The following is a 9,089-nucleotide window of genomic DNA, read 5'->3' on the forward strand; positions in this document are numbered from 1 at the left end:
CGACCGGAAATGCCGAAGGCACTTTAGGAAGTAACTTTCACCTAACCTTACTGACTACCCAGCCACCGGAAGCAGCGCGTCATCACGTGGTGGCGCGAGGGCGGGGCTTGGGGAAAGGCCGCCCCACCCGGCGTGTGGCAGCGGGTTTCGCACAGTCCAATGAGGGCGGGCGGCGTGGCCGGGCCGGGTAGCGACGATGACGCGCCTGCGCAGAGGCAGCAGCACGACTGGGGTTGACTCCGGGGGCGCGGCGAGGAGGTGAGCGGGGGCCACAGCCCGGGCTGGGGGGAGCCGGGGTGCAAGGGGGCAGGCTGGATCAGGCCGGGCAGGAGCGGGCCGGGGCTCCGAGCGTCAACGAGGGATAGGTTAGGAGGAAATTGGGAGTTGGGGTCGGAGCTGTCTGGGGATGCCGCAGGGGGAGGGTTCTCACGCCGCACGGGGCGGAGCCCCGGGAGTCGGGGCGGGACGTGGAACAGAGACGGGTGGAACCTCTGAGCTGGTTCCAGTAGAAGGCGGAACTCCGGGGCTGGGGGCGGAGCTAGGACTGGTGGGGGGCGGAGCCTGGTCTTTGGAGGAGGAGCTGGAACAGGCGGAAGGCGGAGCCTCGGGTGTAGAGACCGAAAGGGACGGAGCTCAGGCGCTGGGGGCGGGCCTTCAGCCGGTGAGTGGCGTGGCTACCGTTCAAGAAAAGGGGTCTGGTTCTGTCGAGGGCGGGACTCCAGAGCAGGGGGCGGAACTACGTCCTCTAAAGGGTGGGGTCAAGGAGTCAAGCGAAGGGGTAGGCCCAGGTAATGGCCCGGGGCGTCCACGCGGGGGCGGCCTCCGTGGGGGCCGGGCCTGGGGACGCGGTAGGCCGAGAACTCCCCCAGGAGAGGTGGTGTGGGTGGAGCGGGCTCGGCGGCCACCCGACACGGGACCAGTCTGGGTACCCCGCAGGCCCCCGAGGGCTCAGAGCTGGGGCGGCGCCCCTGGCGGAGGGACAGGCCCGGCCTGGGGGGTTCCTCCTGAGGATCGGGGCTCCCCGGAGCCATCCAGCGGCGATGTGTGGGTCCCTCGGGGCAGGCCCCCTGCAGCGGCCGCAGAAGTGTGGGTGTGCTGGGCGGGGGGCAACTGGGTGTGGCGTGAATGGGGTCGCCCTGTCGAGGCAACTGCTGGACAGCCAGATAGGGTCTGGACTTTGCGTAAAGGGACGGGTGGGAATTGAAGAGAGGAGCTGGGGACCGGGAGGGAAGGAAGGGCTGGGGGTGAGCAAAGGGGCGGGGCCCTGGCTGCTGTGGCCTCCCCTGACCCCCTCCCCCCGCTGCTGGGGTCCTCGGGCAAGCCCCCTTCTCACTGGACTGGTAAGTGTGGCCGCGAAGTCCGGGGGAGGGGGTGGGGCCCCGGGACAAGGGGATCCCCAGGGGCAGGCAAGGTATGGTGGGGGTGGAATTCTTCTGGTACCTGCCCTTATTCCATGCCTTCCCCGCCCTACCCCCCGGTCGGTTGGTCGGTCGGTCGGGGTCTGTCCCCGCAGAGACATGAGGCTGAGCTGGGTCCTGACAGTACTGTCCATCTGCCTGAGCGCCCTGGCCACTGCTGCGGGGGCGGAGGGCAAACGGAAGCTGCAGATCGGGGTCAAGAAGCGGGTGGACCACTGTCCCATCAAATCGCGCAAGGGGGACGTCCTGCACATGCACTACACGGTGGGTGAGGGAGTGGGTCATTTGGTGTGGGTGGGGCTTCTCGGGACCTGAGAAGACTTGGAAGCCAGATCCCTCAGCCTACAAGGTGGGTGACCTTGGGCAAGTCCCCTCTCCCTTTTACATAGTTTCCATAGTTCTCCCCTGCTATTCACTGCCTGATCCCCAGGTTGGCACCAGCAAGCAGTGACTGTCCTATGAGCTGCCCACCCAAGGCTCTGTCCCCTTCTAGGGCTATGGCTGCCAATGGGGAAATGGGGAGCCAGCTTGGGGAGAGCAGCTGGGTGGGGAGGTATCTCAGAGTGGACCCTCCTCTTCACTGGCCTTCCCATGGTCCCACAGGGGAAGCTGGAAGATGGGACGGAATTTGACAGCAGCCTGCCCCAGAACCAGCCCTTTGTCTTCTCCCTGGGCACAGGCCAGGTCATCAAGGGCTGGGACCAGGGGCTGCTGGGGTGAGTCAGGGGGCCGTGGGTGTGGTCAATGAGGTTGAGTGTGGGAGGCAAGCCCCGGGGATGGGGTGGGGGGCAGGGAACCTGGGTGCTTGCCCTGTGCTGAACGTGTGTTGTCCTGCAGGATGTGTGAGGGAGAAAAACGGAAGCTGGTGATCCCATCAGAGTTGGGTAAGAGGCCCTTCCTGAGCCTGAATAGGGGAGTTTAGGGTGTCTGGGGAAGGGTGAAGTCTGGTTCAGCCTCTGCATCCATCTCCACCCCATCCATTCATTATGGCACATGCCTCTTCCAAGTCTAACCATGCCCAGCAGTGAGAACAGGGCAAGACCCCTGGGACACTTGATTCTGGATCCCGCTCTCTGCCCCCTACCCGACCTTTTGTAGCCCCTTGCCGTCTCCATTACACCTTCTCCATTTCTGGCTTTCTTGTTGAGATGGGCAGAGGCCTGGCTTCAGGCTGGGTGTCTGCAGCACACCTCTCCCTTGGCCTGGCTACACCTCACTGTTTCTTTGTGCATCTTTGACAGGGTACGGAGAGCGGGGAGCTCCCCCAAAGATTCCAGGTAATACACCTCCCTGCCCCCCAGGGTCCTACACCCATCTTGTTTCCCTGTGGTTCTGATTCTCATTCTGTCCCCTCTTCTCCCCTGCAGGCGGCGCAACCCTCGTGTTCGAGGTGGAGCTACTCAAAATCGAGCGACGCTCAGAACTGTAGCAAAACTGGGGAGGGGCAGTGGAGAGGCCCCCATCAGGGACCAGACTGTTTAAAAAAAAAAAATACAAAAAACAAAAAACAAAACCCTTAAAGTCTGTGAAGTGAGCCTGTGTGTATTTGTGGGCCCCGAGAGACTGAGAACCCACAGCTTCAGCCAGTACCCCTTCCCCCTTGGCACCACCGGCCCATCTTCTTGCCTTGGGTGTAGGCTCACTGGCATGGGGATCACAGTGGCCAGGCCCTAGGTGGCATGGTGGGCGGCCCCTGGCCGAGAGGAAAAGGAGTGTTCTTGCCTGCCAACAGCAACACCACTTCCCCCAGTTCCCCAGCCACTTCCAGCTCTTGGTCTGGGAGCCAGCACTGGGCTATCGCCATGGCTACATGGCCCTCAGGAAGGCCTGTGGTCACCTGGGAAGACGCTGAGCTGGCAGCAGTCCAGTCGTGGAGCAGTGTGTCCCCCCAAAAGAGACCAGCTGAGCCTGTGAGCTGCACCAAAGGCATATCCTAGCTTTATTAAAGGGCCGCGCCGCAGAGTCAATATAAAAACACAAAAAGTCCCATCAGTTTAATAACAATAAAAAACCCCAAAAATGGAAAACTGAGGGGGCAGGGAAGAGGCCCCTGGGCCAGGGGCACAAGGAGCCCTGCTCATGGCACCAGGCCTGGACGCAGGGCCCCCCCGGGTATTGCTGTTGCTACGAGGTCGGGGGGCAGCGATTGTCCTGTGGGAGCCACCATTCACCGGGGTCAAGGACCCTTATTTCTTCTGGGGTGTGCTCAGCTTCTGCATGCCCCGGATCTTGTCCAGCAGGCCAGAGATGAAGGCCTGAACAGAAGGGAGGGCATTAGGGAGACCGGACTGCATGATGACAGAAACCCAGGCCCCTCTCACCCCAGCCTCCGGGGAAACCACTTACTTACCTCAGTGGGTTTGTAACAGTCAACCAGCAGCTCCTAGGAGGGCATGGTGGGAGGTAAGTACAGCTGTGAGTTCTAAGTCACAGGGACTTAAAGTTCACCTGTACCCACTTCCAAGGGACTGGGGCCACTCCCAAGGCACAGATGATGTCACAGCCACTCAACAGCTGGGCAAGCACCATTCGCCCCATTTGACGGAGGCAGAAGCCAAGGCTCACCATCACAGAGCTGACTGACTACAACCAAAGAAGGCCTAAATCTAGAGCCTTGCTTACCCAAGGGGCAGCGCCTCCAGGCAGCCCTTTCCTCCCTGATCTCCCCTACCTACAGTCCTGCTGTCTCTCCTAGCCCCTCTCTCACCTTGACCCTGGCAGCCCGGGTATCATCACTCTCCATGTCCAGGAGTTCGTCCACATCAATCTCCAACTCTGGGATCTCCTCCTCCTGGGGTGGGGGTGGGGGAGGAGGGAGAGACAAGGGCCTGAGTTGGGAGAGAGGGTGTTTGAGCTCTGGCTGGGGCCCCTGCCCGACAGCGGGATGAGCCAGCCTTCTTCGCCCAGTAGACAGCGGCAGCTGTCCGAGGAAGAAAACAGATCAGGCCTGTGCCAAGGCAAAATGCCCAATGGGGGGGGGGGAGCTTCCTGTCCCTGCCAGTTGGGCACCGTGGGTGCCAGACAGGGCCAGACAGCTAGGGCTGGCGGACCCTGGGCTGAGAACCCTGCAGATGTGTTGCCCCAACTTCCCGCCCCCCCACCCAAGTCAGCGCACAGGTGGGGCCAGCTGTCTCAACTCCTCACAGCCCCTACCCTTCCCCCAAACACCTGTCACAGCTTCCCAGGAGTGGGGAGGAAGTAAAGGGTGAGGGGTCAGTGGGAAGGACCCAGGGCTGGTAAGGGGGAAACAAAGAGCGTATGCTTTGCTGAGGGAGGGGGTGCCCACCAGCCCTCCCCCCCAGGAAGCGTCTATCCAGTCTTGAGCCAGCTGCATTCCAGGGCTGGTCTAGGGTAGGCAGCAGCACAGGGCAAGACCACTCCTCCACCCTGCCCCCCAGGGGCCTGAGTCACCGTTTGAGCAAGGAAGGAGTCATGGGGTGGAGAACCAGAACCCAGAGGAAGGCTACTTGCTCCTACACCAAAATGGAGCGGCAGGCTGGCCCATTAGAACAACCCAGACCCTGTACAATCCCACCAGGCTCGTGCCTTTTAACCAGATACGGTTAGCAAGCACCAGGTAGGTCTCCTTGCACTGCCCGCCCAGGCTAGCCTCCTGCCCATGCCCCAGGCTATCCCTTGAGGCTTCTAGAAGACCCCTAAGCTTGACCACAGTAGGGACATGAGAGAGTCACGAGGGAGAAGACTGGAGTGACTTAAGGTCAGACAAGAAAGAGCACACACTGGGGGCGGGGAGTATAGAAAGGGAGGGGAGCGCGCGGAAGCGGAGCGCCCATTGACTCCGGGTGACAGGCAGGCGCAAGGTGGGGTTCCCAAGCAGCCCGACTAGGGAACGATCTTAGGGTGTCATCGCAGAGTAGGGTACACACCTGGCAGTCGTAGAGGCGAGTGAGCTGCTCCAGGATCCACTCCTCCAGGTTGAGGCGCTTTCGTAGCTCCTTGCGGTCGTACTTGACCGTGACCTTCCCTTGGCGCCTCACTGGGCCCTCGTCGTCCGCGCCGCCCGGGCCCTCGCCTGCAGCCCCAGGGGGGCTCTGGAAGTAGACGCGGGGCCCTGGGCCACCACTGCCTGGTCCGGGGGCCGGGGCCGCCAACGCCGCGCCCCCCGCGGGGCCGCTGTCCGCCATGGCGGCCGCCGGGGCCACGTGCGCGCGTAGGGCCCCTCCCTGCGCCGCCGCCTCCGGGACGCCCGCCGGCTGGCTCCTGGCCGCTGGCTCGGGTTAGCTTGCGGGCTCCGCTCCGCGCGGCTCGGCGGCTAGGGCGGCGGCAGGGGCGCCCGGGGGCAGCTGCAGCATGCGGAGCCCCCGGGCCTGGCCTGGCCGCGCCCCGCCCCCTCCCTGCCGATCCGCCCGCCCTTTGTCCCCCGCGGCCGCCGCCCGAGCCGCCGCCGCCGCCGCCGAAGCCGCCGAAGCCGCTTTCTCTGTCTCGCTCGCTTGCCCCGCCCCCCCGACCACACCCCCTTAAAGGGCCAGTCCCTCTGCAGGTCCCTCACTCCCACCCGCCCCCGGGCAGGGTATAGGGGAGGGTCTAGCCGTCAGGGGTTTGGGCCTGGCTGTTTGATAATCCTTTTTAACCTTCCCGCCTCAATCCTGGCGTTTTAGGCGCCCGGTACCGGGATTTGGGCTCCTGCCGGGATCCTAGTGTTCTGTCCTCACTGACGCAAAAACAGGGGTCATCTGGGAATGGAGGGGTGTGGGCAGAATGTGCAGGGCGGGGGTCTGGAGAGGAGACGTGGGAGCCCCCAAGGTCTGGGTCCTCCGGTCCTTGGCCAGAGGAGGGCGAGTAGCCTCCTCCGCCGTAGACCGACACGTGGACCAGGTTCCTAAGGGTGGAGGGGCGGAGAAAGCGGACAGGGGCTGCGCAGGTCCCCAGGGGCCCTACTGGGCGAGGACACGCAGCCCCCATGGTGGAGGCCCAGGTTAGGGGCTAGCGGAGCCGGCTGAACGGCCTGGAGGGCTAGACCCTAAGCTGCCACCGCCCACCGGCCAAGATGGCGGCGGGAACGGAATTATGGGAAATGTAGTTCCCGGAGTCTGGCCGGGCCTGGCCGCCCCTCCCCCTCAGCCGGGCCAGAGCGGGGAAGCGCAGGACTTGTTTGGGGCGCCCTCGTTCGGCTGGCTTCCACAGGGCGCGGCCAGCCGCGCCTCACCGCACCCCCCTCCCCGCAACCTCTGTGTGTACAAAGAGGGAAATCAGGAGTAAAGAGCCGGGAAATGGGGGAGATGATATCCCCGATAATAAAAATGATAATAACAGCTGACACATAAAAAGCGTTCGTCCGGTCAGTTTCACACAGTTGGCTCCAGCTTGAGGCCACCTCATTCGCTCTCCCACAGATCGTTGCCCTGCCGCACCTCTGTCCTTCAGCTCTCACAGGCGCCTTACCTGGCCCACCTTTTCTGACAGAACTTGCATGTCATTTCCGCACCCCGCGAGATCACCCCTATCTCTGAATGGTCTCTCTCCTTCATGGCATCTCTGTCTCCCACTTCTAGACTATGCGCTCCGTGGGGCCAAGAGCTGTGTGGCCCTTGTTTACTGCTGGTGCCCAAGGTGGAGTGACTGGCTGGGCTTCAGACCCCCGTGTATGGAGCAGATGACCCGATTCTTGCTAAACTCCCAGCACCGCGGGTGTCAGACTTGTAACTGTTGGCTGAACACGTGACTGGATAAAAGAATGAATGGCTTTCTCTGTGCCTGGCATTTCCTCAGAAGCCTGTGGCCGAGATTCAGTGAGAAAATACGTGGAAGGATCAAAGACAGGACCATAGAGGTCAGCTTGTGAACTGAGCTTGTGAACTCAGCCCCTCTGAGATGCTTCCATGGATGGCAAGCTCGCCCTCCGCAGTCCCAGGCTGATTCTCAGCATCTGAGGGCCAGTGAGTGGTTCTGTCCCAGCCTCTCGAAGACACCTTCTCTCTGGATGTCAGAGAAGCCCACTTTAGTAGGGAGGGCTCAGAGAGAGGCTGCGACTGGCCCAGGGTCACACAGCCGGTGCTGCCGTCAAACTCAAAGCCAGAACTTTGAGCTTACCCTGTAGCTGGGAAGAAGAGACGATGAATGCAGAGAGTGAGAATGGTACGTGTTGCAGGAGCGGCAAAGTGGCCTTCTGCCTGCAGGGCCTGGGTTGGGGGCAGGCTCTCAGGGCCCATCACAGGGCCCGTAGAGCAGGCTCGGGCCTCCCCCCTCCCCAGCCCTTCTCCTGGCCTTATTTTCCCGTCCACCCACCTGGGGCAGCCTGGGGAGCCAGTGGAGGGCTGACCCTTGCTCTTGCAGATCAGGCAATACCCATTCTTTTCACCAGGAGCCCCATCCCTGGCCTGGCCTCTGGCTCCCCGCCTGGCCTGTGGGAAGAGCAATTTACCCGAGTCCAAATTCCCTACCACACCCCACCTCACCCAGGGCAGGTCTGCTCTCTGAACCACAGCATTGCTTCAGGCCTTAGGGGTGCTTGTAGTTAAGAGGGGCACCCCTGGGGGTTCTCTGGGCAGGGTGGGGAGGAGCTGGAGATGCTCTTCCTGACACTCCCTCTCTCCATTTTCTATGCCATTCCCACTGCTCTGGTGCCTGTTCCCTCCCTTCCCAGGGCCACCCCATCCTGAGAACAGGGTGGTCATGCTGGCCTGCAGCCTGTGGGAGGCTGGGCTGTCCTGCACAGCCCCATGGAGTGGGAGAACTGGGTCCAGATCCTTGCTCTGCCCAGCACATTGCAAGGCCGTGGACCTGTCACTTACCTGCTCTGAGCCTCTTCCGGGGGGCTGATTTTACCAATCTCTGGTGGCTGGGGGCCCGAGAGCTCAGTGCTGAGGGCCTACATCCCAGCCCTTGCTCTCCTGCCTCAGCCCTCCTGGGACTGGAGTGTGGGGCGGCCGCGGCTCCTCATCCTGCCAGCCTCAGACTGTGGCCTCCCCAGCCCCACCCGACCTGAGGTTCCAGCCCCCTCTCCACCAGAGTGTTGCCAAGGTTTCTTTCAGCACCTCTTGGAAGCACAGGCCCTGGAGAGGGAGGGTCCCGTGGGCCAAGACACACTCTCTTAATCCGTTAATCGAGGGTAGAGGCAGAAAGGCTGCGTTCCTTCCACCATTATTACTGCTTGCCGAGAAACCCTATTACCATTACCAAGACTGGAAGAAAGTGTCCGAGGAGGAAGGAGCCCTTTAATGGGGGCTACCCTGGCCTCAGGGGACATGGGGTGGAGATGGGGGGTGGTGGGAGGGAGAGGCTCAGGCTCAGGAAACAGGCGCCCATCCTGTTTTCCGAAGAGCTGCAGCCCAGTCTATGAGGCATCCCTGTCCAAGGTCTAGAGCCCCAGCTCTGCCCCAACTAGCCCCAGCACTGGCTAGCAGGCCCCCTGCTTCTGAGCTGATCTGTGCCCTTTCCTCTTCCTCCCTAATGCCCCCCAATCTGCTAGCACACTCAGGTGTCCAGCTGCCTGCAGCTGGGGGCGTCTTGTTGCCGTTTGTTTATTTCATGCTCCCACAATCTCCGGTTTCTGGACAAGGTGACTGAGGCACAAAAGGGCTAAGTTCTGCTGGTAGACTTGAACCCATGCCTGGGGGAGCAGAGGCCACCCCTCGCCACCCTACATGGTTCTGCCCAATGAGACCTGGTGTTCTCTGGATCTTTGAGGGTATGGCTCTGCTGTTCTTGTGA

General features: G+C 62.2%; 2 protein-coding genes across 7 annotated transcripts; one reads left to right on the forward strand and one right to left on the reverse strand.

Moving 5' to 3' along the window:
* The first annotated feature begins 109 nt into the window (after window positions 1–109).
* FKBP2 (FKBP prolyl isomerase 2) lies at window positions 110–2,939 on the forward strand. Of its 6 annotated transcripts, none has more exons than XM_047747306.1 (6): window positions 110–258; window positions 1,514–1,682; window positions 2,022–2,134; window positions 2,256–2,302; window positions 2,660–2,695; window positions 2,786–2,939. In XM_047747306.1, the coding sequence occupies exons 1-6, from the start codon at window positions 197–199 to the stop codon at window positions 2,845–2,847; spliced, it is 489 nt and encodes a 162-aa protein (XP_047603262.1). In that variant the 5' UTR covers window positions 110–196; the 3' UTR covers window positions 2,848–2,939. The 6 variants fall into 6 exon arrangements, with proteins under 6 accessions (XP_047603262.1, XP_047603265.1, XP_047603263.1 ...); XM_047747309.1 differs by lacking the exon at window positions 110–258 and adding an exon at window positions 534–661; XM_047747307.1 differs by lacking the exon at window positions 110–258 and adding an exon at window positions 674–788.
* A 395-nt stretch (window positions 2,940–3,334) lies between these two features.
* Window positions 3,335–5,870, reverse strand: PPP1R14B (protein phosphatase 1 regulatory inhibitor subunit 14B). Its single transcript, XM_047747312.1, is given in 6 exon segments — window positions 3,335–3,673; window positions 3,769–3,801; window positions 4,126–4,209; window positions 5,306–5,587; window positions 5,589–5,692; window positions 5,695–5,870. Coding segments are annotated over 6 exon segments (609 nt in total). The 5' UTR covers window positions 5,732–5,870; the 3' UTR covers window positions 3,335–3,604.
* Between the last annotated feature and the right edge of the window lie 3,219 nt (window positions 5,871–9,089).

This window comes from Lutra lutra, chromosome 10 (genome assembly GCF_902655055.1).
Source record: "Lutra lutra chromosome 10, mLutLut1.2, whole genome shotgun sequence".
Taxonomy (NCBI): Eukaryota; Metazoa; Chordata; class Mammalia; order Carnivora; family Mustelidae; genus Lutra; species Lutra lutra.

What these genes read in the sequence shown, in the direction of transcription:
- FKBP2 (XM_047747311.1), top strand. Translation starts at nt 792, where the DNA reads ATGGCCCGGGGCGTCCACGCGGGGGCGGCCTCCGTGGGGGCCGGGCCT. An exon ending in GGTGATCCCATCAGAGTTGG is followed by an intron (nt 2,303 to 2,659) that starts GTAAGAGGCCCT and finishes CATCTTTGACAG; the next exon opens with GGTACGGAGAGCGGGGAGCT. An exon ending in AGCTCCCCCAAAGATTCCAG is followed by an intron (nt 2,696 to 2,785) that starts GTAATACACCTC and finishes TCTCCCCTGCAG; the next exon opens with GCGGCGCAACCCTCGTGTTC.